The sequence below is a fragment of the Mauremys mutica genome, chromosome 20, assembly GCF_020497125.1.
Source record: "Mauremys mutica isolate MM-2020 ecotype Southern chromosome 20, ASM2049712v1, whole genome shotgun sequence".
Lineage (NCBI taxonomy): Eukaryota > Metazoa > Chordata > Testudines > Geoemydidae > Mauremys > Mauremys mutica.
The window spans coordinates 2593565-2621365 of record NC_059091.1 but is presented as its reverse complement, the minus strand read 5'-3'; the positions used below and the strand labels follow the sequence as shown (position 1 = coordinate 2621365).

General features: G+C 68.7%; 2 protein-coding genes across 7 annotated transcripts in view; both read left to right on the top strand.

Moving 5' to 3' along the window:
* ITGA7 (integrin subunit alpha 7) overlaps positions 1–21326 on the top strand; it is a 33128-nt gene extending 11802 nt beyond the window's left edge. Inside the window, exons 5-27 of one of the 5 annotated variants that reach the window (XR_006574590.1) lie at positions 1804–1935; positions 2155–2274; positions 4614–4821; positions 4920–5113; positions 5433–5521; positions 5662–5789; positions 6045–6140; positions 6902–6963; positions 7554–7723; positions 7797–7946; positions 8556–8668; positions 8999–9203; positions 9274–9354; positions 10004–10083; positions 10234–10311; positions 10745–10847; positions 11171–11347; positions 11636–11743; positions 11945–12058; positions 12206–12304; positions 12386–12511; positions 14450–15042; positions 21313–21326. Coding sequence is in view for 1 of the 5 variants with exons in the window: in XM_044995445.1 (XP_044851380.1) it covers positions 1804–1935; positions 2155–2274; positions 4614–4821; positions 4920–5113; positions 5433–5521; positions 5662–5789; positions 6045–6140; positions 6902–6963; positions 7554–7723; positions 7797–7946; positions 8556–8668; positions 8999–9203; positions 9274–9354; positions 10004–10083; positions 10234–10311; positions 10745–10847; positions 11171–11347; positions 11636–11743; positions 11945–12058; positions 12206–12304; positions 12386–12511; positions 14450–14629 (2813 nt within the window). In the remaining 4 variants the exon portion in view is untranslated. Of the gene's footprint in view, positions 1–1803; positions 1936–2154; positions 2275–4613; positions 4822–4919; positions 5114–5432; positions 5522–5661; positions 5790–6044; positions 6141–6901; positions 6964–7553; positions 7724–7796; positions 7947–8555; positions 8669–8998; positions 9204–9273; positions 9355–10003; positions 10084–10233; positions 10312–10744; positions 10848–11170; positions 11348–11635; positions 11744–11944; positions 12059–12205; positions 12305–12385; positions 12512–14449; positions 15085–21312 lie in introns of those variants that run through there. The other 4 variants (XM_044995445.1, XR_006574591.1, XR_006574593.1 and 1 more) reach the window with 4 other exon arrangements.
* MCRS1 (microspherule protein 1) lies at positions 18122–27787 on the top strand. 2 transcript variants are annotated; one of them, XM_044995503.1, is made up of 14 exons: positions 18122–18251; positions 19404–19533; positions 19921–20059; positions 20858–21016; positions 21380–21489; positions 22772–22880; positions 24214–24352; positions 24469–24544; positions 24857–24885; positions 25520–25612; positions 26237–26319; positions 26567–26654; positions 27217–27344; positions 27549–27787. In XM_044995503.1, exons 2-14 carry the CDS (start codon positions 19424–19426, stop codon positions 27633–27635), a joined length of 1350 nt encoding a protein of 449 aa, XP_044851438.1. In that variant the 5' UTR covers positions 18122–18251; positions 19404–19423; the 3' UTR covers positions 27636–27787. The 2 variants fall into 2 exon arrangements, with proteins under 2 accessions (XP_044851438.1, XP_044851439.1); XM_044995504.1 differs by having other exon boundaries at positions 18138–18278.
* Positions 27788–27801: the final 14 nt, after the last annotated feature.

The following is a 27801-nucleotide window of genomic DNA, read 5'->3' as shown; positions in this document are numbered from 1 at the left end:
GCTTTGTATGGAGTTGTTCCAAAGCATCCCAGCATCCCCTTCCACACCGTGCACTTCCCAGAAGTCCACACAGGCACTGACACTCCCTCCTCCGGCCTTTGTCTCTTTTCCAGGCATTAGGAGGCCACCTGATCTCTCTGTTCTCCAACACCTTCAGTTGGCACCTTGCAGGGGAAACTGATTTGGGAGAAATGAAGTAAAAGCTGCCCAAACCGAGCTTGAGCACTCCTGAATTTTGAGGTGTTCAAATCTGGAAGGCAGGTGCTGGGGGTGGGAGAGGGCTGTGGGCTCCATGGGGGAGCTTGGCAGCAACTGTCTGGAGCTGCACGGAGCCAGACACGCTGGTCTGAGTGGCACAGTAAGCGGTTTGGGGGTTGGAGAAGGGGTAGGAGGTTCCGGGGGGCAGTCAAGGGACAAGGAGCAGGGGGGGTTGGATGGGGCAGAGGTTCGAAGGGGCAGTCAGGGGACAGGCAGCAATTGGATAGGCACGGGAGTCCAGGGGGCTTATCAGGGGATAGGTAGAGGGTGGGGTCCTGGGGGGGAAGTTGGGTGGGGTCTCAGGAGGGGGCAGTTGGGGACAAGGAGAAGGGAGGCTTAGATAGGGGTTGAGGTCCCAAGGGGCAGTTAGGGGCAGGGGTCTCGGGAGGGGGTAATCGGGGGACAAGGACCAGTGGTGCTTAGATAGGGGGTGGAGGTCCTGGGGGGCAGTTGGGGCAGGGGTCTGGGGAGGGGGCAATCAGCGGCCAGGGGCTGGGATTCAAAGGGCTCTGGGCTGCTGGCAGCCGCGGGGATCCCAGAGCCCTTTAAATCCCAGCCGCGGCCAGGAATCAGAGGGCTCTGGGCTGCCTGCAACCAAGGGGAGCCCAGAGCCTTTTAAATCCCGGCCGCGGCCGGGAATCAGAGGGCTCTGGGCTGCCCGCGGTTGCAGGCAGCCCAGAGCCCTCTGACTTCCAGCCTCGGCTGGGATTTAAAGGGCTCTGGGCTGCCGGCAGTGCAGAGCAGGGGAGAAACCTAGCTCCAAATATTGCTGGAGCAGAGCCCCTGTCTGTGAATATTCTTGGGGCTAAAGCCCCAGGAGCCCATATAAGTTGGCGCCCATGTGGGGCAGGGATGGCGTGTGGGGGCAGGGCAATGGGGGTGGGGATGGCGTAGGGGGTGGGGGGCGGGGGAACGGGGGCGTTCCCTTCTCTCCCCCAATGCCCACAGACGCTGGGGACTGGGCACCCCCCAGATCAGAGCATGGGCCCAGCTATCCTGGGACTGGTGGTAACTCATGGGGGGTGGGGAACAGTGCATGGCTGGGGGGTGCAGGATGGGGGAAGGGGCCCGTGGCTGGGGGGGGGCAGGCGGGGGAAGGGGCCGGTGGCTGGGGGGGGCAGTAAGGGGCACGGGCCCGGTGGCTGGGGGGGGCAGGACGGGGGGGCAGGCGGGGGAAGGGGCCAGTGGCTGGGGGGGCAGGATGGGGGAAGGGGCCGGTGGCTGGGGGGGGGCAGGCGGGGGAAGGGGCCGGTGGCTGGGGGGGCAGGATGGGGGAAGGGGCCGGTGGCTGGGGGGGGGAGGTGGGGGAAGGGGCCGGTGGCTGGGGGGGGGGCAGGCGGGGGAAGGGGCCGGTGGCTGGGAGGGGCAGGCGGGGGGGGCAGGCGGGGGAAGGGGAGAATCGTTTCTCTCCCTAGGGCGTGCGGCCACCTTCAGTTCAGAGCCAACGCTGGAAGCTCCGAGCTCTGTGCCGGGCAGAGGAGGAGCCAGGACTGTCCTTGCCCCCGTGCCCCCCCCGCCCCCGCTAACCCCTCTCTGGTTTGGCAGGGGACCTGCGCGTGGAGCTCGTTAGCCAGAGCTCCCTGGAGCCGGTTACCTACGACGACGGGCCCTACGAAGCCGGGGGGGAGAAGGACCAGGACCCCTCCCTCATCCCCGTGCCCGCCAACAGCTACTTCGGTAGGGAGCGCGGGCAGGCCGGGCACCCGGGCCAAACCGCCCCCGGCCGTTGGCAGCGGCCGGTCGAGTCTTTCGCCCCCAGGGCCCGCGGGGAAGGAACCAGCGAGGGAGCCTCTGCTGCCCGGGGGGCCGCCCCCTCGGTGCCTGGCTGGGGAGGGGTCTCCATCCTTTAACTCTCTCTCTCTCTCTCCCCCCCCCCGGCCTGGCGCGGCCCCGCAGGTCTGTTGTTTATGACCAATGTTCATAGCGCAGACCCCGACCAGCTGGTGTATAAAACGGCCGAGCCCGGCGAGCGGCTGCCCGGCACCGTCGGCGACGTGGCCCAGAATAGCAACCTAGGTGTGTAACCGCGGCGGCGTGTGGCGCCCGCCTGTCAGCGAGCGGCCGGCCGGCCGGGACCCCGGCTCTGCGCCCCCACCCCGAGCTCCTTCTCCTCTCGGCCTTTGGAGCTGAGGGGAAGTGAAAACGCCGTTCTGCTCCTGGGCCGGGGGGGGCGCCACGCCCAGGTCCTGCCCCATAGCGTGTGGGGGGGTGTAGGGTATGGGGGGGAGGGGTGACTGCTGCCCCTCCCTGAACACAGCCCCACACACCCGTTCACACTTACCCCTGCCCCTCCCTAGGCACGTCCCCATGTGCGAGCACAAACCCTGCACCCCCCACCCTCCCCACCTTCCCTCTCCCCACTTCAGAGCCGTCTCTGCGCGGTTCTCCCCCTGCAGCCCCCCCACCCCCGCTCTGCGGCTGCGCGTGCCAGGCTGGATGCTAGTGCCCAGGGATTTACACGTCCTGGTGCTCATTGCCCGGGGAACACGGATTCTGCTGGCCATGGCACCAGGGAGGGGGCGTGAACCCTTCCCCGCTCAGAGGGCATCCCACTGACCCAAGGCCCCGAGCAGGGGGCAGGATCTGTGGGGACACCTGCTCAGGGCAGCCCCTGCCCCTCACATCTCCAGGCGCTAGCACCGTCCCTTGCCCCCTGGGTGCCGGGGGGGAGGCCGTGAGCAGGGGCAGCCCAGCGCCGGGGAGACCCGCTCTGCTGCCGGGCGGGAGCGTCTTGTGCCCGTGCTGTCAGGGAACGTTCCAGGCTCCGGGGATCCGGGCTGGCTGCAGCGCAGGGGTGTCCTGGGCGGGGGGTGTTGGGGGGGCTGCAGACAGGAGGGGGGTCAGCACATGTGGGGGCTGGGGATCCCTGCTGGGAGAGGGACACGGAGCCTGGAAGGGTCCCCGAGGTGCTGCCTGGGCTGTGTTGCATGCGGTGTGTCCTGTGGGATGTGAGGGGGTGTCGCTCGGTTCGGGGTGCATGGCTCTCCCCAGCGCTTGCCAGCAGGACGTGCCCCCCTCGCTGAGCCCCGGCTGCTGCCCCCCCATCGTCCCCACTCCTGCCTGCAGGGAGCCCCCACGCACTGACCCGCTGCCGGCCTAGGCCCCAGAGACGGATGCCGCAGAGCAGCACCTGGGTGATTTGGCCATCGCACGGGCACATCCTGCTAGGCATCATCCGGGGGGGCAGGGTGTGCTGGCTTGGCAGCATCCCTGCAGCTGCCGGAATAGAACCCAGGAGTCCTGACTCCCACCCCACCTCCTTCAGTTCTAACTACCAGACACCCCCTACTCTCCTGGAGAGTCCTGGGTGGTCCAGTGTGCTATTAGAGAGCACCGCAGGGAAACTGAGGCACGGTGAGGGGCAGCCGGAGGCCCGGGCAGAGCAGAGACATGTTAGTGTGTGTGTGTGTGGGGCTCATCCAGCTGCTCTTTTTGTGCAATCCTCCCCTCGCCCATTGAGCACTGCAGGGGACCCCCCCTTTGCAGCACGGTCACCCCGCCCTGCCGGGTGTTTGCTAGCTGGGCCTTGCCTGGTATCTGAAATATGAGGCGTGTCCAGCTTCCTGGTTGCTCCCCTGGGCCCCCGCATCCTCCCGCCCCCGGGGCTGTATCCCGGCTGGCGGGGTCCTCGGGCCCAGTGTCTGGGGGGCTGAGCAGAGAGAGATGGACAGACACACGGAGCAGCAGAGGGGCCGGGCGCTGGGGATCGCTGCTCTGGGCCCCCCAGATAGGGGGCAGGGGGCGGGGGCCTGGCTTTAGGCCACCCTGTGGGGTTGAGGATGAGTGGGTGGAGTTCACATCTGGTGCCTCCCAGACCCCCACCCCAGCTCTGTCCAGCCCCCGGGAGCCTGTGTGTGGGCTTGGTGTGTGTTAGCCAAACCTCTCCTCTCCCCAGCGGGTGGGGAGGGTCCGTGGCTGGAAGAGACTCCATCCAGCCCCAGGTGTGGCTCAGCGTGGGGCGGGTTAGGTGCCAGGTCCTTCCAGCCTAGCCCACGCTGCGGCAGCTCCACGGGAATCCCCACTAGCTCTGCGCAGTACGGAGCCTCTGCCACACGCAGGAGCCGTGCTGATTGCATCCAGCAGGGGGCAGTGGTCTCGGTGTCTCTGGCTGGGGTGGGGCCCACGTACCCCTGGGCTGCGCTGGCCGAGGGTGCGGTGTTGGACAGAACCCGTCTATTCCCCCCCCCCCCCCCGGGATCTAGCAGCAGGGGGCTCAGTGAGTGGCCGGGGGGGGCTCTCCCCACCTGAGCTGAGAGTAGGGCCAGGGCAGTCCCTGCCCCCCTGCTCCTGAGGAGCCCTGGGGGACCCCCCCCCAGCAGTACCAACCCTGCCTGTCGCTCTGCCCCCCGCTCCAGGCTTCTCCGTCGACTCGGGGAAGGGCCTGACTCGGCAGGGCCAGCTCAGCTTCGTCACAGGGGCACCGCGGGCCAACCACACCGGGGCCGTGGTGATCCTGCGACGGGACAACGTCAACCGCCTGGTGCCCGAGGCCATCCTGCCCGGGGAGCAGCTCAGCTCCTCCTTCGGCTACGCCGTGGCCGTGCTGGATCTGAACAGCGACGGGTGAGCCGGGCCGGGGCGCCGGGGCGGGCTGGGCGCTGGGCGGCCCCGGGAGCTGGCAGGGGCAGGGCCTGACTCTGGTGCCCTCTGCCCCCGCCCAGCTGGATGGACCTGGTGGTGGGGGCGCCCCACTTCTTCGACCGGCAGGAGGAGCTCGGCGGGGCAGCCTACGTGTACATCAACCAGGCGGGGCGCTGGGCGGACCCCCGCCCCGTCCGCCTCAACGGCACCTCCCACTCCATGTTCGGCATCGGCCTCGCCGCCCTCGGCGACCTCAACCAGGACGGCTTCCAGGGTGAGGGGCCGGGCGGCCAGGGGAGGGGGATCGGGGGAGCCTGGCTGGGTCTGACCTGGGGTCCCGGGTCTGGGGAGTCGGCGCCGTCCCTTGGGGGGCTCCCCCCGCGGGTGTGGGCTGGGGGCAGGCGATGGGGCTGGTTGCTCAGCTGGGTTACGGGGTCTGGGGAACGGAGCTGCCCCTGCAGGAGGGAGGGACCCCTCCCCCCCGTGGCAAGTATCCAGCTCTGGGCAGGGGAACGGCCCTGGCCCTAGTGCCCCGGGGGGGCACAACCCCCTTCCAGCCTGCTCCAGCCATAACCCCCCCCCCCCCCCCGCAGACATCGCCGTGGGAGCCCCGTTTGATGGAGCCGGCAAGGTCTTTATCTACCACGGCAGCAGCCTGGGCATCGTCACCAAACCGGCCCAGGTGAGAGGGCGCGAGCAGGGCACCGGGGCGGGGGAGAGGGTCACTGAACTGTGGGGTCCTAAGCCCCTCCCCCGCCGCCCCCTTCACTTCCTGTCCTAAACGCTGGCGGCTCCGCTCTCCGTCCGTCTGTCCCCCTGCAGGTCCTGGACGGGGAAGGCGTCGGGCTGAGGACCTTCGGCTACGCCCTGTCCGGGGGCCTGGACGTGGACGGGAACCTCTACCCGGACCTGCTCGTTGGGACGCTCTCGGACAGCGTGGTGCTGTACAGGTGGGCGCTGCCCGCCCTGCCGCCCGCCCCCAGGCCTGAGGGAGGGAGCCGGGCAGGGACTCTGGCCCCTCCAGCCCTGGGCATTGCACTGCGTCCGGCTGGATCAGCCACCTGGGTGACACCGGCGCAGCCGGCGGCTCCCGGCGTGTGGGAAGGCCTGGGCCGCCTGGGGCACTGCGGGGCGGGAGGCCTGGTGCAGCCGGGGCGTGGGCCAGCCGGGTGCCTTTGCCAGCGGTTTCCCCTCTTGCTTTGCAGAGCCCGGCCCGTCATCCACGTCTCCAAGAACGTCTCCCTCTCCCCCCAGAACATCGACCTGGAGAGCAGGAACTGCCCCCGCCACCTGGGCATCTGGTGAGAGCGGCCTCGCCCCACCCCCAGGCTCCCTGGGATCCAGAGCTGTGCCTAGAAACCCCCCGACCCCCGCCAGCCAAGCACACTTTCCACACCCAGGGAGAGAGGGAGGTCTAGTGGTTAGAGCCGGTAGGGCATGGGGCTGGGAGCCAGGACTCCTGGGTTCTCTCCCCGGCTCTGGGAGGGGAGTGGGGGCTGGTGAGTTGGAGCAGGGAGCTGGGGACCAGGACTCCTGGGTTCTCTCCCTGGCTCTGGGAGGGGAGTGGGGCTGGTGGGTTGGAGCCGGCGGGGAAGGAGCCAGGACTCCTGGGTTCTCTCCCCAGCTCTGGGAGGGGAGTGGGGCTGGTGGTTAGAGCAGGGGGGCTGCGAACCAGGACTCCTGGGTTCTCTCCCCGGCTCTGGGAGGGGAGTGGGGCTGGTGGGTTGGAGCCGGCGGGGAAGGAGCCAGGACTCCTGGGTTCTGTCCCCAGCTCTGCTACTGACCTGTTGGGCCTTGGGCCAATCCCTGCCTCAGTTTCCCCAGGGGTACAACCGGGTTAGCGCTGCCCATCTCTAGGGCAGCGGCGCACTCTGACCCCGACGAAAGGGGCAAATGCCTGTTCCCAGCGCCTGCTCAGAGCTGGGTTATGCAGGGAACCAGCTGGCCCTGCTCTTACTCCTCCTCCCCGGAGGGTGGGGTGCTGAGCCCCCCTAGCCGGGGGGCGGCTGGTTTGACGTCGGCCTTGTCTCAGGCCGAGCCTTTCTGTGGTTTCCCTGTGCAGCGTGGAAGTACGAGCCTGCTTCAGCTACACGGCCAGTCCTGCCAGCTACAGCCCCCGCGTCAGTGAGTACTGCTGGGCCGGGCCCGCACTCCCCCAGGCCTGGACGTGCCGCGCTGGGGGGGGGATACCACCTGACAATACCCCCCCCCGCGTCAGTCCTGCTCCCGCACCCGGCACAGGGAGACGCCCAGAGCACGCTGCCCCACGGCCGTTCTCTGGGTCTCAGAGCCCAGAGGATGCTAAGGGAAGCAGGACACAACCCAGAGCAACCCTGAGGGTGCTCTAAGCTACTGGGGATCCCTACCCCAGAGGTGGCTGCATCTCAGCACTGGGTGACAGATCCCCGTATAAACAGCTGCCGTGCCCACCCCAGAGGTGGCTGCATTCGCTGATGGGTGACAGATCCCCGTATAAACAGCTGCCGTGCCCACCCCAGAGGTGGCTGCATTTCGCTGATGGGTGACAGATCCCCGTATAAACAGCTGCCGTGCCCACCCCAGAGGTGGCTGCATTTCGCTGATGGGTGACAGATCCTCGTATAAACAGCTGCCGTGCCCACCCCAGAGGTGGCTGCATTTCGCTGATGGGGGAGCAATCCCCCCAGGCAGGGAAGGCGCAGCAGAGCCCATGCCCGCCCGCCCTCCTCCCCCAGCACTCGCGTACACCTTGGACGCTGACGTGGACCGGCAGAAGCTGGGCCAGGCCCCCAGAGTCGCCTTCCTGGACCGGAAGCCCACGGACCCCGAACACCAGTTCTCGGACGTGGTGGAGCTGCCCCACCAGCGCGCCCCCGCCTGCGTCACTGCCACCTTCCAGCTGCAGGTGGGTCCTGCCGCCCCAGCCCTGCCCCGCCCCCCGGCCTGCCGCGGGCTCAGCCCCTGCTCCCTCATTGCAGGACAGCATCCGGGACAAGCTCCGCCCCATCGTCGTGGTGCTGACGTACAGCATCGAGCACGCCCGGAGCAAGCGCCAGGCCCAGGCTGCCGCCCTGCCCCCGCTGATGCCGGTGCTGAACGCCCAGCTGCCCAGCAGCCAGAGGGCAGAGGTGAGGCGGGTTCCTGGGTGACGGCCCCTGGGGACGTGGGCTCCCGCTCAGCAGGGTCAGGCCTGCTCAGCACATGGGCGGGAGCCCCGCCAGGAACAGGCTCCAGCAGGAGGCTCTCTGCCCCCTCCACCAGCGCCACCGCCGGCGCCCGGCCCCTTGCCCTGCCAGCAGCTCGTCCTGTGGGATCAGAGCTCCTGGCGGTGCCGATCCCCTGGCACCTTCCGTCAGGGTGCCCTGGCCAGCGCCCAGCACCGGTGTCAGCCTTTCGGGGGGTTGCTGCGTCCTGCTGAGCAGCGGCCGGGCCCCGCCCCAGAGGGGGCTGCACGTCGGCGCTGGGTGACTGAGCCCCGTGCGGTGTCGCCGGCGGCCGGGCCGGGCCCCGCCCCAGAGGGGGCTGCACGTCGGTGCTGTGGGCGCAGCTGGGCTCCTGCAGCACATGCAGAGTCCGCGGGAATATTCTGGGGGACGGCTCTGAGCTGGCGGGTGAGCCCTGCAGAGCCCTAGCTGGGGGGCAGGGCGCGGGGCAGAGGGGGCAGCCGCGGAGGTGGAGGAGCGCTGCCTGGGGGCCGTCCCAGCTGACCCCCTCCCCCCGGGGGCGTTTGTCCCCAGGTGAATTTTTTGAAGCAGGGCTGCGGGGACGACAAGATCTGCCAGAGCAACCTCCAGCTGCGCTACCAGTTCTGCTCCCGCGTGGGCGACGCCGACTTCCTGCCCCTGCCCAGGTGAGGGGGGGCTGGGGCTGAGCCCTGGGGGGCCCAGGATGGGGGGAGGGGTAATAGACACACACTGGCCCCACTCAGACCTGCTCTCCCGCCCCAGCTGGCCAGGTGGGGCCGGTCACTCCTGGCGGGGGGCTGGGATCTATCCAAGGGGCGGGTCTGGGGGCAGATCCCACCCTCTGGGGCAGCGGCTCCCTGCATGGTGCCCCCCTGCTGTGTCCAGGATGAGGTGGGGCCTGGGTAGCCGGGGGTCTGCCCCCTCTGGGGGGTCTCTGTGCTGATGCCCGCAGGGGCCCCTCACCGTGGCGCCGGGCCTGCCTGTCTCCGCCGCAGGGGCGCCGATGGCACGGCCGTCTTCGCCATGAGCGACCAGAAGGACGTGGCCTTGGAGATCCAGGTCACCAACCTGCCCTCGGACCCAGCGGCGCCGCAGCGGGACGGGGACGACGCCCACGAGGCCCTGCTCACGGCCACCTTCCCCGAGGCCCTGCCCTACTCCGGGGTCCGGGCCCATGACGCGTGGGCCGGGCCCGGCCTGGTACGGGGCCGGGGGCGGGGGGAGGGGGACGCGCTGTAGGCCCCGGTCTCTGACTTCTCGTCCTTTCCAGGAGAAGCAGCCCTGCCTGCCCAACCTGAACGGCTCGCAAGTGCAGTGTGAGCTGGGGAACCCCATGAAGCGCGGAGCTCAGGTGGGGATCAGCCCCCCAAATTCCTGCCCCCGCACTGCGCCCAGACCTCGCTGCCCCTCACTGCACCCAGACCTCACTGCCCCCCAGTGCCCCCCGCACTGCGCCCAGAGCTCACTGCCCCTCACTGCACCCAGACCTCACTGCCCCCCAGTGCCCCCCGCACTGCGCCCAGACCTCGCTGCCCCCCCAGTGCCCCCCGCACTGCGCCCAGACCTCACTGCCCCCCAGTGCCCCCCGCACTGCGCCCAGAGCTCACTGCTCCCCGCACTGTGCCAGACCTCGCTGCCCCTCCTGTGCCAACCGAACTGCGCCCAGACCTCACTGCCCCCCGCACTGCGCCCAGACCTCGCTGCCCCCCCAGTGCCCCCCGCACTGCGCCCCCCGCACTGCGCCCAGACCTCGCTGCCCCCCCAGTGCCCCCCGCACTGCGCCCAGACCTCGCTGCCCCCCCAGTGCCCCCCGCACTGTGCCCAGAGCTCACTGCCCCTCCTGTGCCAACCGAACTGCGCCCAGAGCTCACTGCCCCTCACTGCACCCAGACCTCACTGCCCCTCCAGTGCCCCCCACTTGCGCCCAGACGTCACCACCTCCCTCTTGCTCCCCTTGGCCTCTGCCCTCCCATGGCCCTTATCTCTCTCCCCCCCGCCAGGTGCGGTTTTATCTCATCGTCAGCACCTCGGGCATCACCATCGAGACCCAGGAGCTGGAGCTGGAGCTGGAGCTGAGCACGTGAGCACCCCCTGGAGGGCCGGGCAGGGGCTGGGTGATGTTCAGGGGCGTGGGGGGTTGGCTGTGGAGGGGGTCGGAGGAACTGCAGCTGGCCACTGGGGGGTTGCAGTGGGGGGACCCCCATGATGCCCCCCCGTCTCTCTCTCCCAGGATCAGTGAGCAGCCGGGGCTGCGGCCTGTGATGGCGCGAGCACGTGTGGTCATTGAGCTGCCCCTGTCCATCACGGGGTGAGTGCCCCAATGGGGCGGCTGCGGGGGGGCGCGGCAGGGGCAAGGGGAGACGTCGGGGGGCCAGCGGGGGGCCAGCGGCAGGCTGAGACGTCTCGGGGGTGGGGCAGGGGCAGAGGCTGGGGCAAATCGTCTGGGGGCCAGGGGCGGGGCTGGGGGTGGGGCGAGTCGTCTGGGGGCCAGGGGTGGGGCTGGGGGTGGGGCGAGCCGTCTGGGGGCCAGGGGTGGGGCTGGGGGTGGGGCGAGCCGTCTGGGGGCCAGGGGTGGGGCTGGGGGTGGGGCGAGCCGTCTGGGGGCCAGGGGTGGGGCTGGGGGTGGGGCGAGCCGTCTGGGGGCCAGGGGTGGGGCTGGGGGTGGGGCGAGCCGTCTGGGGGCGGGGCTCTGCAGGGCTCCCAGCCGCCCTCCCTGACTCCGTTCCCCCCCCCCCCCCCAGCGTGGCCGTCCCGCGGCGGCTGTTTTTTGGCGGCCAGGTACGGGGCGAGAGCGCCATTCGCACTGAGGGCCAGGTGGGCAGCGCCGTGCGCTACGAGGTGACGGTGAGTATCCCGCACGGGGGAGGGGGCAGCGCCCGGGCCAGTAACCCTCCCCCCCGCCCCCCGGCCAGACGTCACCCCGAGCCTCCCCTGCGACCACCCTGCGCATGGCTGCGGGAGGGTTGGGGATCATGGGGGGGCGGGGGCTGAGTTCAGGACGCCGGGGACCATTCCCAGCTGGGTCTAGTGGTTAGAGTAGGGGGGGCTGGAAGTCAGGACGTCTCTTCCCCCTTTGGTGCCTCGGTTTCCCCATCTGGGTGAGGGGGGGGGGTGGAATTTGACCCTGCCCCACAGACTCAGGCTGGTGAGCGTCTCCCCCCCCGCAGGTCTCCAACCGGGGCCAGTCGCTCAACACCCTGGGCTCGGCCTTCCTCAACCTCCTGTGGCCCCACGAGCTCGCCAACGGCAAGTGGCTGCTCTACCCGCTGCGGCTGGAGCTGGCGGCCCGGCCCGGGCAGCGCGTGGCCTGCAGCCCGGCAGCCAACCCCCTGCGGCTGGCACTGGTACGGGGCGTGGGGGGCGGGGAGCTGGGGGCTGCTGCTCAGCTCGGGGGTCTCTGGCTCTCAGGTCTCGGGGCGGGGGGGACGAGGGGCTGGAGCCCCCGCTGCAGGGATCGAGCTATGGGGATTGGGACCCTGCCCTAAGCTGTGCCCAGCTGTTTGCCCCCACAGGGGCCTGGCATGGGGGGAAGGGGCATCCGGGGGCACAGCTCGTGCTGCAGCATCACAGAGGGGCTGGGGGGGCCCAGCACACGGAGGGAGCCGCCCTAACCCCTCTCCTGCCGCCCCCAGGAGAGCCACGGGCAGGACAGGAGCAGGAGGGAGGCCGAGCGCCCGGAGGTGCCCAGCACGGGGCTCTGGTGGCCCCGTGCCCATGCTGAGAGGAGGAACGTCACATTGGTGAGTGGCTCCGGGGGGTGGAGATCCTGGCTGGGGCTGTGGGGGGGCCCTGGGGTGACCCTGGCTGGGGTGAGGGTTTGGGGGGGTGGGAATCTCTCCTCCCCGCACACCATGAAGCACTCTGCAGCCTGGAGCCCCATGGCTCGCCCCCCCGCCCCCCTCCCTGCCTGGAGCCCGCTGACCCGCTCTCTCCCCCTCCAGGACTGCGCCCGGGGCACCGCCCGCTGCCTCGTCTTCCGGTGCCCGCTCCACAGCTTCGAGCGCTCGGCCGTGCTCACGGCCTGGGGGCGCCTGTGGAACAGCACCTTCCTGGAGGTGAGCCGGCGCCGGGGCAGCCAGCTCTGGGCTGGGCTGCGCCTTAGGACAGGAAGTGGTGCAGTATCCTGCCCCCGCCTGGGACAGCTGGGGGCGGGGCGGGGGGCCGGGCGTGGGCACCAGGCTGAGCCATCTCCCTGCCCCCAGGAGTACCCGGCCGTGACCTCCGTGGAACTGCTGGTCCGCGCCAACATCACCGTCAAATCCACCATCCAGAACCTGGTGCTGAAGGATGCTGCCACGCAGGTACCGGATTGGCCGCTCCCCCCAGCCCCGCCCCCTGCCCCGCCTCCTGGTCCTGATCCTGCTGATCCCTTCCCCCCCCAGATCCCCGTCACCGTCTACCTGGACCCGAGCGCGGTGGTGGCCCGGGGCGTCCCCTGGTGGATCATCCTGATCGCGGTGCTGGCCGGGGTGCTGGTGCTGGGGCTGCTGGTCTCCGTCCTGTGGAAGGTGAGAGCCGGGGGGAGGGGGGACCCGGCTACCCTGGTCCTGGAAGGGGGGGTCTCTGCTCCAGGGCAGATGTGCCCCCAGGGATTGTGCCCCTCCCGCTCCAGCAACACCCCCTCCCCATGCACCCCCTGGGGGAGTGAGCCCCAAGCAGGGACTCCCCTTCCCCAGCCTCCTCCAGCTCCCCTGCCCCCCCCCCGGCACCTAGCCCTGCCCCCCCCTCCCCCGGGAATTCCTGCCCCATGCGTAACCCGGCGTCCCCTGGGTCCGGCTCTCTGGCCCAGGCCTGATGCTCTCGCCTCGGCCTCACTTCCTCCCCAGTGCGGCTTCTTCCAGCGGAGCAGCCGAGCGGCCCCGTACGCCACCAACTATTACCGGGCCCGGCTGGCCGTGCAGCCCTCCGAGGTGGAGAAACAAGCCGGGGAGGCCTAGCGGTAACAGCCAGCCCCGCCCCTCGTTTATGGAGGGCAAGGGGCATGCACGGGTGTGCAAGAGCATCTGCAGCAACAGTGCATGAGTGTGCGGGTGTGCCAGGCCCGTTGGGGGAGCAGGGTGTCTGCCAGGACAGCGCCTGGGTGTGCCGGGGCGGGTGCCGCTGGTGAGTGTGCCTGCGGGTGCCAGGCCAGCGCCTGGGTGTGCCGGGGCGGGTGCCGCTGATGAGTGTGCCGGGGCGGGTGCCAGGCCAGCGCCTGGGTGTGCCGGGGCGGGTGCCAGGCCAGCGCCTGGGTGTGCCGGGGCGGGTGCCGCTGGTGAGTGTGCCTGCGGGTGCCAGGCCAGCGCCTGGGTGTGCCGGGGCGGGTGCCGCTGGGAGTGTGCCTGCGGGTGCCAGGCCAGCGCCTGGGTGTGCCGGGGCGGGTGCCGCTGGTGAGTGTGCCTGCGGGTGCCAGGCCAGCGCCTGGGTGTGCCGGGGCGGGTGCCGCTGGTGAGTGTGCCTGCGGGTGCCAGGCCAGCGCCTGGGTGTGCCGGGGCGGGTGCCGCTGGTGAGTGTGCCTGCGGGTGCCAGGCCAGCCCCTGGGTGTGCCGGGGCGGGTGCCGCTGGTGACTGTGCCTGCGGGTGCCAGGCCAGCCCCTGGGTGTGCCGGGGCGGGTGCCGCTGGTGAGTGTGCCTGCGGGTGCCAGGCCAGCGCCTGGGTGTGCCGGGGCGGGTGTTGCTGGTGAGTGTGCCTGCGGGTGCCAGGCCAGCGCCTGCGTGTGCCGGGGCGGGTGCCGCTGGTGAGTGTGCCTGCGGGTGCCAGGCCAGCGCCTGCGTGTGCCGGGGCGGGTGCCGCTGGTGAGTGTGCCTGCGGGTGCCAGGCCAGCGCCTGCGTGTGCCGGGGCGGGTGCCGCTGGTGAGTGTGCCTGCGGGTGCCAGGCCAGCGCCTGGGTGTGCCGGGGCGGTTGCCGCTGGTGAGTGTGCCTGCGGGTGCCAGGCCAGCGCCTGGGTGTGCCGGGGCGGGTGCCGCTGGTGAGTGTGCCTGCGGGTGCCAGGCCAGCGCCTGGGTGTGCCGGGGCGGTTGCCGCTGGTGAGTGTGCCTGCGGGTGCCAGGCCAGTGCCTGGGTGTGCCGGGGCGGGTGCCGCTGGTGAGTGTGCCTGCGGGTGCCAGGTGAGTGTGCCTGCGGGTGCCAGGCCAGCGCCTGGGTGGGCCGGGGCAGGTGCCACTGGTGAGTGTGCCATGTGCCCCGACCCGCGGCCGTCGGGCAGGGGCGTTGCCAAGGGCGTAGAATGAGCTGGGCCCGTCCCTGACGCGTGGGGATCAGCCTGGCGCAGACCTGCAGGGGAGGTGACGCTGTCTCTGGCCTTGGCTTCCCATCGCCGCCTTTGATGCACGCGCCAGCCACTTGGGGGCGCCCCTGCTCCAGCCAAATGCAGCCTCCGTCTGCCAGGGGGGCCCCCGTGGGGCGGCGGCATCTGGGCTCTGCCAGGGGCCGGGCGCTGACTCCGTTTCTCTGGCCTCTTTCCAGGTGGGCTTCTTCGAGCGCCCCCGGCACCAGCAGGCCGCGGTGCCGCAGTACCACGCCATCAGGATCCCGCGGGAGGAGCGCCAGCTCTGCCGCGAGGAGAAGACGGGCACCATCCAGAAGAAGGAGTGGGTGACGAACTGGAGCGAGGGCAGCGACAGCCACGTGCCCATCTTGGGCTAGGCGCCCGCCGACCCACACGGGATCCCACTGGCCGGCGCTGGCTCAGACCTCGGGGTGGGGGGGGTCTCTGGGGAGCACGCAGAGTCGGGGTGACTCCGGCGCGGTGGCCGGGGGCTGCTCTGCCAGGCGGCTGCGGCAGGAGAGGCGGCTGCCGGACTCCGGACTGGAGATGTGGGACCTGCCCCCAGGACAGGCTGGGGCCGGAGCTGCTCAAGTCTGTCCAACCCCGCTGCTCCGGGGGATCCCAGCCCCACGGAGCCCCAGCCTGGTTCAGGTGGTAAAGCAAAGTACAGGGGGCTGACTCCGCCCCCTTGCGCAGTGACTCCGCCCCTTTGTGCAGTGTATTCGCCCCCTTGTGCAGTGACCCTGCTTTTCTCCCAGCAGGCCCCTCCATGGTCCGGCTGAGGGGCTCTGTTTATTGTTATTAAAGGGACACTGTTGGGAGAACAATGGCGTATCGCCCGTGCCTGCCCCCCCTCCACCGCGCTTTGCCCCACAAGGGCCCCCCCCCCAACAGGCGGTCACCATGGCGACCAGCGTGGCGCATTCCTGGAAGTGGAGCCAGAGGTCGCCCTTGGGGTCCAGGTCCCTGAAGAGCCGCTCCAGGGTCTCGGGGTCGCGGATCTCCTGCAGCCCCGGGAGAGGGAGTTTATGGGCCCCGGGTCTTTCCCCTCAAGGGGGTGCTGGCTTGGGGGGCAAGGAATGGGGCCCACTTCCCCAGCGGGCCAGTCTCAGCCCAGGGGCCCTGCCAGGCAGCTCCATCAGCTGCCCCCAGCCACTCCCCCCTCCCCTCCCTGCCCCGTTGGCACCTGTGCCAGGCCGGGTGCCCCTCGGCGTGGCTGGCGCTCACCTGGCTGAACAGCCAGAGTAGGTGTGGAGCACTGCCAGGCCCTTGGCTGCCCTAGAGCACTGCCCCCCAGCCCGGTGCCCCCAGGTCGCTCTCAGTGACCTGCCCCACGCCCCACCCCCCCACGGGCATTATTAACCCTTTATGGCCCGGGGGGGGGAGCTCACCCTGATGCTGCTTGTCCCATGGCCCCTTCCCCCGCCGCCAGCCCCTCCACCATGATAGCCGCAGGCGCCAGCGGGGTCCTTACACGGTGGGGGTGGGATTGCAGTGGAAGCTCCCCTCTGTCCTTTGCCCTGCCCTGGGGGCCCGGGCTGGGGTGGTCTCCCTGGCACTCAGCTGGGGCTGCCAGCCCAGGGCTCCGGTTCACAGCTGGTGCTTTGGGGGACACGGACGTCCATCCCCCTCTCCAAGACCCACTACGCTTGTCTCACCCAGGGGCCCTTGGTCCCCAATGACCCAGCCCAGCTCCCATCTGCTCCAGCCCCCTGGGGATCCTGCCTGCCCCTGCCTGTCTCTCCAGCATGCTCCCTCCTCCCCAGAGGTGGCTGCATTTCGGTGGGACCAGGCGTATAGGGTTCTTTGCAGTGAAAGGGGGGGCATATTATGGGATGCACAAAGCCCTTGGTTCCATGCAGCTCCCAGGTTCTGTCCCTATCGCTTGAGTCACCCAGGGAGGTGGACACGGCTCCCCAGCCCCACTCACAAGCCTGGCACACCACCTACCCTTGGCGGAGGCGGCAGCCATGTCCAACAGGCGGCAGGAGCGCTGCGTAGAGACTCTCGGAGCTGCCTGTGCTCCGCAGCTCGGCTCCATCGGCATGTCCGAGACACTGCGGAGGAGGGATCGCGGCTGCTCCACCATCTCCCTGCACACTAACAACTGGCCGTGCCGCTGCTGGGGCCTCGCCTCAATTATTCAGCATCCGCCCAGAAGTTAAAAAGTTCTTAACTGATTCTAATGGAGCCCTGGCCACTGCTGAGCCATCAGCGGCTGGGAGAGGGGCTGGCTCAGGCCCAGGTTTCAGCTCGCGCTGCACCCTGAGGAAACAGGATCGGGGTGTCCTGGGGCAGGAAAGAGGTGGGAGGCTTGTCATCCTAATCAGGGAGAGCGGCGGGGAGGTCGGATCACAGAAGTGTAGGGCCAGGCAGGTCCCCAAGAGGTTCTAGCCCATCCCCCTAGATCACCGTAACCTGGCTAGCAGCCAAAGGCCCCTGGGAAGCCCCCATGGGGGTTAAGGTGTCCCAGGAGTGTGGCTGGAGGGGTGGGAATTGAGGTCAGGCCTGGAAGAGGCAGCATGCTGCAGCAGAGAGAAGGCTGGGGCTCAGGACTCCTGGGTTCTCTGGTGACCTGGGGCACGTGTGATTGTGGGGGGTCACAGTAAGGCCAGGGAAGGGCCTGTCCGTCCGTCTGTCTGTGCAGCGGCTCCCGGCTGGAAGAGGCAGCATGCTGCAGCAGAGAGGAGGCTGGACGTCAGGACTCCTGGGTTCTCTGGTGACCTGGGGCGCGTGTGATTGTGGGGGGTCACAGTAAGGCCAGGGAAGGGCCTGTCCGTCTGTGCAGCGGCTCCCGGCTGGAAGAGGCAGCATGCTGCAGCAGAGAGGAGGCTGGACGTCAGGACTCCTGGGTTCTCTGGTGACCTGGGGCGCGTGTGATTGTGGGGGGTCACAGTAAGGCCAGGGAAGGGCCTGTCCGTCTGTGCAGCGGCTCCCGGCTGGAAGAGGCAGCATGCTGCAGCAGAGAGGAGGCTGGGGCTCAGGACTCCTGGGTTCTCTGGTGACCTGGGGCCCGTGTGATTGTGGGGGGTCACAGTAAGGCCAGGGAAGGGCCTGTCCGTCCGTCTGTCTGTGCAGCGGCTCCCGGCTGGAAGAGGCAGCATGCTGCAGCAGAGAGGATGCTGGACGTCAGGACTCCTGGGTTCTCTGGTGACCTGGGGCGCGTGTGATTGTGGGGGGGTCACAGTAAGGCCAGGGAAGGGCCTGTCCGTCCGTCTGTCTGTGCAGCAGCTCCCGGCTGGAAGAGGCAGCATGCTGCAGCAGAGAGGAGGCTGGACGTCAGGACTCCTGGGTTCTCTGGTGCCCTGGGGCGCGTGTGATTGTGGGGGGGTCACAGTAAGGCCAGGGAAGGGCCTGTCCGTCCGTCTGTCTGGGCAGCGGCTCCCGGCTGGCCGTGGGCACGTCTGTGACACGCCGGGCCGGGTAGCACAGCAGGGGCTCGTGCCTGTTGACTGATGGGTGATGTCCAAGCGCCCTGCGGGGTGGGCGGGGGCTCGGGGCAGCGCCTGCTGACGGCTGCTGCGCTGGGGTGGGCAGGGGGATGCTGAGCCTGCCATGGCAACGGGAGCGAGGCTGATGGGATTGGGTGCCCCATTGCTATGGCGATGAGCTTCAGCGCCCGTCGCCGGGGCACAGCCCCTGTTGCCATGTGGGTGGGGTGTGCGCTGCCATGGCAACAGGGTGCCCTATGTTGCGGCCTGTCCGCTGAGCTGGTGCCAGGGGTGGGGGTGGCCCCATTCCCTGGTAGCCAAAGAGTGGGCGCAGGACAGGCCATGGTCGCCCCCTTCACCAAGATGGCGCCGCCCATTCAGCCGCCAGAAGCGCGATGGCGGCGCCCACAGGCAGGGTCACGCAGTTTGAACCGGAAGCAGTCGCTCTCTTCCGCTCAGGCCCCCGGAAGTTAGCGAACTCTTCCGGAAGTGCGCCTCCTCTGTGGATGGAGGCTCCTGCCAGACGGACGCCACCGCGGAGCAGACGGAGCCGCCGCACCGGGGAATGGTGAGGCCGCGGGGCCACCGCGTCCCGGTGAGAGGGCGTCTGGCCGGCGGGGTGATTGCGCATGCGCGGCCTGGAGCGGGGAGTCAGGCTCAATGTCCCAGCGCGCATGCGCCTGATCCGTGTCAGGGAGGGGATGGGGTTGCTATGGAGACACCCCCCCAGGGAGAGACCCCTCCCCCCAGGCCCAGCCAGGACGCCTGGGTTCCCCCGCAGCTGCTGACTCCATGCGCGATCGGGGGAGGGGGGCGAGCGACTCGTCTCATCGTGCCTCAGTTTCCCTACCCGTGACTGGGACTGGGGGGAGGGGTCTATCCCTTGGGGGGTCTCCATAGCAACCCAGCCTGGCGCTGCAGAGCCGGCCCCGTGCTGGGGGTCTCTGCGCCCTGCGGGCTCCGTGGGGGCGGCTGGCGAAATCCGCCCCCACCTGCTCGGCGTCCGCAGCGGCCCCGGCGCAGCGTGTGGCAGGGCTCAGGGTACCGCAGCCCCTTGACTCCTACGTGCCCGCCTGGGCCCACCCTGGGGAGCCCCTTCCCCCCTCAGGGCCGGGGGTCTCCTCACGGCGCTCAGGTCAGGCGGGGGTGGAGGTGCTGCGTTGTCATTCAGAGGAGCCGTGAACCCAAGTTCCCCTGGCGTCCTGGCCCAGCTCCAGTCTGTGAGTTACTTCTGCTTTGCCGACAACGTCTCCTGCAGTTCCACTGGGGTCTGGGCGCCTCTGTCGCTTCCTGGCCTGGATCGCGAGATCTGCCGGGCAGGGTCTGTGTGTCCAGGGCCCAGTCCGGCGGGGCCCTGACTGGAGTCTTTGGGTGATAAATCGCTGTGCAGTGTTGCTGTGAGCTGTTATCCAGCACCACGTTCCTCTGCAGAGTTGGCTGCATTTGAGTGGAATGTCACGTGATCTCTATATCAGCTCCACGCGCTGCAGTCCTGATGTGGGGGTCTCCCTCTCTGGAGCTGTGGGGAGGTTTGCATTCTGGGGTCTCTAGGGCGTTCTGCCATAGAACGTAAGGTTTGCCCACAGCCACCTGCTCCCTGGCATTGGGCAGGCTGGCGCAGGGGAGCGCAGGTTCTCTGTGGCCGAGTGCAGTGTGATGCCCGGCGTCTGATTCCTTTGATGTGAGGGGGTGAGGCTCTGTCCCCTCTGTCCCCGTGCAGACGTGCTGGACTCCGGACTGATGGCGTCAGGCACGGCGAGCCGCTCTGAAGACGAGGAGTCGCTGGCGGGACAGAAAAGGAGCTCGTCACAGGTCTCGGGCACCATCCCCAAACGGCGGAGCTCCTCCAGGTACCCAGGGAGGGCCAAGGGCAATGAGGAGGGGGTGCAGGGCCCCCCTCTGGCGGTAAGGATGGATTAGTCCAGTGCCGTCCCAGAGAGGGGGATGGGAAGGTGGGACTTGGGGCTCCCTGATGTCCTGTGATGAACCAGGTGCTGCTAACTCAACACCATTCCTGTAAAGCAGCATCAGGCCTGGAGCCCGGCTCACCGGCTGCAACCAGGGAAACGCCTCGGCTGCAGTGATGGTTGGACTCGGAGCCACCAGAGGGCGCCCCACACCCAGCTTGCAGCTGTTTGGGGGTGGGAAGCTGGCTCCAGGTAGCCAGGTGTGCAGGGGGTCCGGCACCCGCACGTGGGCGGAGGGGCCTCACCTGGGGCCTGCGATTGTCCCACTAGGTTCATCAAGAGGAAGAAGTTCGATGATGAGCTGGTAGAGAGCAGCCTCGCCAAGTCGTCCAGCCGGGCCAAGGGGCCCAGTGGGGTGGAGCCCGGCCGCTGCTCGGGCAGCGAACCCTCCTCCAGCGAGAAGAAGAAGGTGAGGGGGGCAGGAGGGTGGGCAGCGCCCTGCGGGGCCTGGTGCCCTGTCCGATCCGGAGCAGGGCCCTAGTCCCTCTTCTCTGACAGCGCCTAAGGCTGGGTGTGTCGGGGAGGAGACACTATGCTGCGGGGAGGGGGGTTCTTCCTGACCTCTGGCGGGAGACCAGCCCTGAAGCCTGAGCATGGAGAGCTTGGGTGGCTTTATCCCTGGGGGGGGGAACAGAGAGAGCCATCAGCCACTAGATCCTGCAGCTCCCTGGGGGGAAGAACAGACACGCCTGGCTCAGCAGAGACACCTCCCCCTGGCAGGACTTGAAAGGGCACAGGGTGGGAGGCTCCTGCAGCCAGCTTGGGACAGAACTTGGGAGCCACAGAGCCCCTCAGCGACCATGCCAAAGGGACACCATCACCATGGCAGTCAGCAGCCTTTCCTGCCATGCCGTGACTTGCCGGGCAGAGCCTCCGGTAGCTCCTGTTCTCCCCTGTGGGGCCTGGTTCCTCTGCTGGGGGGCGGTGGAGCCAGAGCCAGTTAGTTTCATTCGCTGCCTGCAGCCAGTTCGCGTCCTGGCTCCGGCCCTGGCTGGGCTTTGGGCGGGGAAGCGTTAAGTGTCGTCGGCGCTCAAACACCTGCGTTCCCTGGGCATGTCCTGCTCAGGAGCCGGGGCCACGTGCTGCCCCCGGGGTGAGGGCTGGCTAGGTGTGATGTGCAGCCCCCGTCCGCCCATCGTGGCCTCCAGCAGTGGGCCCCGCTGGCCAGACACAAGGGCACTTTGAGCTCCATTCCCGGCTCGTGCAGGTCTCCAAATCCGTCTCTGCACCCGTCACCCCGAGCCCGGTCCCGAACCCCAGCCTCCCCAAGCGGATGAAGAAAAGCAAACAGCCCCTGCAGGTGACGAAGGACTTGGGCCGCTGGAAGCCTGCGGATGACCTGCTGCTCATCAATGCCGTGCTGCAGGTAACGCTGCCATCCTGCTCAGCAGGGCCCGGCCAGGCTGGCGTGCGTGGGACAGGTCCCAGCAGGGAGTGGGAGGTCAGCAGAGCTCCTGGTGTGGGGCCCGTGGTGCTGGGGGGCTGTTCTGTCAAGGTCTGGCCACCTGCCCAGCACCTTGTACCAAGACCTGGGGTGCTAGGCCCAGTGTCCTAAAGCCCAGCCCTGGCTGCCTCCCAGACCCCTCAGCTCAGCCCTCGCTCTGGTGCCTGAGGCTGGGAAGTGTTGCCCGTGGTGGCTGTTTCCGTGACCATGGCCGTCAGGGCCCCTCTGGCTGCGCTATGGGTGGGAGGGACAGCCCTGAGTCTGGCCTCTCTTGGGCCCCTGCAGACCAACGACCTGACCTCGGTCCACCTGGGCGTGAAGTTCAGCTGCCGCTTCACCCTGCGGGAGATCCAGGAGAGGTGGTACGCGCTGCTCTACGACCCGGTCATCTCCAAGTGAGTGCCAGGCCACGGGGGGGGCTGGGCCCTGCTGCTCCAGGCACGGCTGGTCACTCGCCCACAGGGGTGGCTGGGGAGTGGTGTGAGGAGTCCCCCACCCCTCTGTGACGGTGCTGCCTGTGGGAGCCAGCCGAGGTCACTCAATCAGGGTGAACTGCAAACAGACCGGGGCAGACAAACCCCAAACGCTGGTGGAGCTGCCAGTCCTTAGATTTCCCAACCAGCTTCTGGGGTACCTCACTGGTTACTCAGAAGTCCAATCAATGCAGTTCCCTTAAAGTGCCCAGCCTCAGGCCTCTGTCCAGACACACATGTCAGATAGGATGATGATTACTGAAAATCTTATCTCATCATATAAAAGAAAAGGGTCTTCCAGTCCCAAAGGATCAGCCACATACCCAGGTCCAATTATAACCTAGATCTTACCCAAAATACACGCTATGGTCAAGTCTTGTTAACTAAACTGAAATTTATTAAAAAAGAAAAGAGAGCGAGAGTTGGTTAAAAGATCAGTCTACAGACAGACTTGAATTCAATTCCTGAGGTTCAGGTACACAGCAGAGATGAGCTTGTAGTTGCCAAAAGTCCTTTTAGAAATAGACAATAGGTTATAGTCCAATGTCCATATTCAGGGTGACTCCAGTCAGTGACTGGGGATCTCAGTCCTTGTGGCTTAAGGTTTCCCCCTCTTGAAACCCAAAGCGGATCTGAGATGAAGCAGGATCGTGTCCCAGGGTTTTTATACATTTCCAGCAGCCTCTTGGCCTGAGAAAACAATCGGCTTCACTCCTTCTCCCAAACATCCTGGCAATTAGCCAAGGGGAATTTACCCATTAACAGTTCAGACCCAGGTTACCACAACCTTCACAGAGACACAGAGACAATGATACGATTTCACTCAAGTGTCTTCCTACATGTCAATATTCCTTTGTTGATCTTCGAATCAGAGCTGTAGCAATAGACAAGGCTTGTTTGCTGACATCCCAAGCCCTGAGCAGACACCTCCCCTTCTACCTCTAACAACGCCGGCTGCATTTCAAAGCTCTGCTCACTTCCATACCTTCCTAGCTTTTGGCCATGGGTCAGGTGGGTGTGTGAGTTAATTAACTCTGGCCCTGGCCCCTGTCAATGAGCTATTATATCACACTCCTAACGTCACAGCCCCCCCCGCTGCGGCTCTGGGGAGCAGTGAGTCCGAGGGGAAGAGCCCCTCCCTTTGCTTGGCATCAGAGACATGAAATCTGAGTCGGTAGCTGACGTGGTCCCGTCCCCTCCCCAGGCTGGCCTGTCAGGCCATGCGACAGCTGCACCCCGAAGCCATCACAGCCATCCAGAGCAAGGTGCTGTTCAGCAAAGCCGAGGAGCAACTGCTGAGCAAGGTGGGATCGGTAAGGCTCAGCCTTCCCCGTGCGCAGGGCGCGGTGACACCCGGACGCTGGGCCAGGTGGGTTCAGAACAGCCCGGGCAGCCGGTACCCGCTGGGCCCTCCCTGTGCGAAGGGCGTGGTGACACCCGGACGCTGGGCCAGGTGGGATCGGAACAGCCCGGGCAGCCGGTACCCGCTCGGCCCTCCCTGTGCGCAGGCCGCGGTGACACCCGGACGCTGGGCCAGCTGGGTTCAGAACAGCCCGGGCAGCCAGTACCCGCTCGGCCCTCCCTGTGCACAGGGCGCGGTGACACCCGGACACTGGGCCAGGTGGGATCGGAACAGCCCGGGCAGCCAGTACCCGCTCGGCCCTCCCTGTGCACAGGGCGCGGTGACACCCGGACGCTGGGCCAGGTGGGTTCAGAACAGCCCGGGCAGCCAGTACCCGCTCGGCCCTCCCTGTGCGCAGGGCGTGGTGACACCCGGATGCTGGGCCAGGTGGGATCGGAACAGCCCGGGCAGCCGGTACTTGCTCGGCCCTCCCTGTGCGCAGGGCGTGTTGACACCCGGACGCTGGGCCAGGTGGGATCGGAACAGCCCGGGCAGCCGGTACCCGCTCGGCCCTCCCTGTGCGCAGGGCGCGGTGACACCCGGACGCTGGGCCAGCTAGGATCGGAACAGCCCGGGCAGCCGGTACCCGCTCGGCTCTCCCTGTGCGCAGGGCGCGGTGACACCCGGACGCTGGGCCAGGTGGGATCGGAACAGCCCGAGCAGCCGGTACCCGCTCGGCTCTCCCTGTGCGCAGGGCGCGGTGACACCCGGACTCATGCTCCTGGCAAAAGGGAATTAACAAGGGACCCCGGAGTCCCCTCCCTGCCAGCTGGGGGCGAGAGTCGGGACCCGGGAGGCGCTCGGCTCCCTCTGCCCGGGGGAGGAAGGGTCGTCTCTGCAGAGCATCCTGCCGGGTGTCCTTTGCCAAAGCGCCCTGCAGCCAAACGGTTCCAGTGCCCCCCAGGGAGCCCCATCGTGTGGGAGCTGCACTGGCCTGGCCTGGGTGGTTCCTGGCTCCTCGCCCGCAGCACAGACACCCCGATTGCCCAGCGCTCGCGCCCCAGCTCTGGGTGCTGCCCGCACAGAAATCCCAAGGGGTCGATGCCATAGGAAAGCGTTGGGAGAGTCGCCAGGCCATGCCCCCGGCCCCGCCCCCATGGCCCTGCCCAGCGGAGCCCCCCGAGCGGTACCCCGGGCCGAGCCCTGGCATGTCCCCGGGCCTTGGCCTCGAACCCCCAGGCTCCCCCTGCCGGCTTGGGGTCCAGCCGTGGTTAATGGGAGCTGCCCTGCCCCGTCTCCCGCAGACCAGCCAGCCCACGCTGGACACCTTCCAGGGCCTGCTGCAGAAGCACCCCGAGGCGTTCTACCCGGCGCGCACGGCCAAGGCCCTGCAGCTCTACTGGCAGCTCCTGAAGCAGTACTACCTCCTGGACGACCAGACAGGTAGGGCCCGGCCCGGCCCCCCGCCTGCCCCCCTCCCTGCGGCTGCCCCGCCCGGCCCCAGAGCAGGGGGCTGCCACGACTGTACTAACCCCCCCCCGCCCTCTGCTCCCGTTCAGTGCAGCCGCTCCCCAAGGGGGACCAGGTGCTGAACTTCTCGGACGCGGAGGACATGATCGACGACAGCAAGCTGAAGTGAGTGTCCGCGGGGGGGCTCCTTCCCGCCAGGGCCAGACCCCCTGGGCAGCCTGGTGCCACCCAGGCCGACCCGCACCAGCCGCTGCCTGGTGCTTCCTGGCTGGCTGCAGCTCGGCCCGCGGCCCGGTGCCAAGCAGGCCCGGCTGCCCCTGGGGCCCTGCGGGGCAGACATGGCAGCAGGTGGCCGCAGAGGGCCCGTGCTGGGGCTGGGTCCAGGGGCTGGCGTGTTGGGGATCCGGCCTGTGCGGCATCCCGTGGGTGTGGGTACGAGGGCAGTTACCTGACCCCTCCCCTGTCCCTTCCCCGCAGGGACGTGCGGGACGAGGTGCTGGAGCATGGTGAGTCTGGCGGGGCCTTCGCTCCGCTCCCTGCCCCAGGGCGCTGGGTAGGGGAGCCGAGGGGCTCGTGCGGGGGGGGATACCCGGCCCCTGGCAGGTTTGGTTAGGGCTGTGCCTCGGACCCGTCGCTACAGCCCCATCCAGCCCTTCTGCCCTGACCCTGGGTCAGCGCCCCCTGGAGGGGACAGGCCCCAGCCCCATTCCCCCCCCCGAGCCAGCCAGTCCCCCGCCCTGGGGCCGGATCAGAGCCGGTGCCCCCTGGAGGGGACAGGCCCCAGCCCCATTCCCCCCCCCCCCCCCAAGCCAGCCAGTCCCCCGCCCTGGGGCCGGATCAGAGCCGGTGCCCCCTGGAGGGGACAGGCCCCAGCCCCATTCCCCCCCCCCCCCGAGCCAGCCAGTCCCCCGCCCTGGGGCCGGATCAGAGCCGGTGCCCCCTGGAGGGGACAGGCCCCATTCCCCGCCCCCCGAATCCCTGCCCTCAGGCCAGGTGGGAGCCAGCGCCCCCTGGAGGAGAGAGGCTGCATATCACCTTCTCCGAGCCAGCCCTTTCTCTCCAGGGCCCCGTCCCCCTCGTAGGGCCTGTGCCAGGTGCCTGGGCTGGCCCAAGCTGCCCCCTGCACTTCCCTCCTCGCAGAACTGACCGTGGCCGACAGGCGCCAGAAGCGGGAGATCCGTCAGCTGGAGCAGGAGCTCCACAAGTGGCAGGTGCTGGTGGACAGCATCACGGGTGAGAGCCGCGGGGGGGCTTTGCTGGCTGGGGGGGGGGGGGGGGGGCTGAGCCATTGCTGAGCTCAGGGTGTGGGACAAAGTCCCAGCGTCCCCTAGGGCCGTGAGCTGACATCCAGGCTGCAGGGTTCCCTGGGACTCCTGATGCTGGGGAGGATGGGAGGGCTCTCTCCAGCCAGGGCCCGTAGGGGGAGGTGGGGGTGGTTCTCCGTGCGACCCAGGGGGGAAGATGGGGGGTTCTCCCTGTGACTCGGGGGGGAGGTGGTGGGGTTCTTGTGACCTGGGGGGGAGGTGGGGGGGTTCTCCATGGGACCCAGTGGGGGGGATGGGAGGGGTCTCTCCAGCCAGGGCCCGTAGGGGGAGGTGGGGGTGGTTCTCCGTGCGACCCAGGGGGGAAGATGGGGGGTTCTCCCTGTGACTCGGGGGGGAGGTGGTGGGGTTCTTGGGACCTTGGGGGGAGGTGGGGGAGTTCTCCATGGGACCCAGGGGGGGATGGGGGGTTCTCGGTGTGACCCGGGGGGGAGGTGGGGGGGTTCTCCCTGTGACCCTGGGAGGGGGAGGTGGGGGTGGTTCTCAGTGTGACCTGGGGGGGGTGAGTGTCTGATCTCTCCCCTCCCTCGCCCAGGAATGAGCTCCCCGGACTTTGACAACCAGACGCTGGCTGTGCTGCGGGGGAGGATGGTGCGTTACCTCATGCGCTCCCGGGAGGTGAGTCCTGGTCGCCCGGCTCGGCCGGGGCAGGGGGTTCCTGGCTAGACGCCCCAAGATGCGGGCCCCCGGGGGGGCCGTGGTGCAGGCTCCGAGCCTGCTCGTGCACATGGGTGGGGGGCTGCGCTTGTGGGCGGAGCAGCAGGGACTCACTGGGGGCTGGACTGGCTGGTGCTTAGAGCCGCCCTGGGGGAGCACGCGGGGGGTGGGGGGCACCTCGCTAACAGCCCGCCTGCCCTCCCCGCAGATCACACTGGGCAGAGCCACGAAGGACAATCAGATCGACGTGGACTTGGCGCTGGAGGGACCCGCTTGGAAAATCTCCCGCAAGCAAGGTACAGGGGTGGGGCGGGGCCGACACGCCCATCGGGGGCGGGGCCGACAGCTCTGTCCATGGAGGGGCGGGGCTGACATGCCTGTCAGGGGTGGGGCTGATAGAGCTGTGCATGGAGGGGCGGGACTGACACACCCATTGGGGGCGGGGCTGATGGATGTCCATGGAGGGGTGGGGCCGACATGCCCATCAGGGGTGGGGCTGATAGATCTGTCCACGAAGGGGCGGGGCCAACACACCCATTGGGTCGGGGCTGACACACTCATCGGGGGCGGGGCTGAGAGGTCTGTCCACGGAGGGGCGGGGCCGTGAACACCAGGGGCGGGGCTGAGAGGTCTGTCCATGGAGGGGCGGGGCCGTGAACACCAGGGGCGGGGCTGAGAGGTCTGTCCATGGAGGGGCGGGGCCGTGAACACCAGGGGCGGGGCTAACCCCCATGGCCGCAGGCTGTGGGCTCCAGGATGGCACTGCTGGGTGTGGGGCTCCGCCGGTGGGATACGGGCGACCCCCTGCCTGGTAGCTGGGCCGTGCCCCCCTCACCGCCCCCCCGCTGCGCCTTGCAGGCGTCATCAAGCTGAAGAACAACGGGGATTTCTTCATCGCGAACGAGGGCCGGCGCCCCATCTACGTGGACGGGCGCCCCGTGCTGGGCGCCAGCAAGTGCAAGCTCAACAACAACTCGGTGGTGGAGGTGAGCGCCTGGCCCGCTGCGTGTGGGGGGGGGGGATTGGCCTTCCAGCCGCTCGCTGGGGGGGGACAGACCCTGCGGCCCCGGGGTCGGACGCCCCTGACTAGGTGCTCCAGGGAGCCCTGGTGGTGGCGCTGCGGGGGCCCCCCCGAGCTCAGCTGGGCCACGCCTGGGCCCTGCCCGCGCTGACCTCCCTCTCCCCTGCAGATCGCCAGCCTGCGCTTCGTCTTCCTCATCAACCAGGACCTGATCGCCCTCATCAAGGCCGAAGCTGCCAAGATCCCCCAGCAGTGAGGGGCCCTGCTGCCGTCCGGTGTCCGCTGGCTTCACCCGCTGCAGGCTTCCAGCCCCCTCCTTTCCCTGGGGCCGCCCGCTCCCCTCTGGCTGGGCGCAGGGCCTGGGCCGACCGCACAACGTTCCCTTCCAAATAAATGTGTCCAACCTGCTGCTGGTGTCCGGG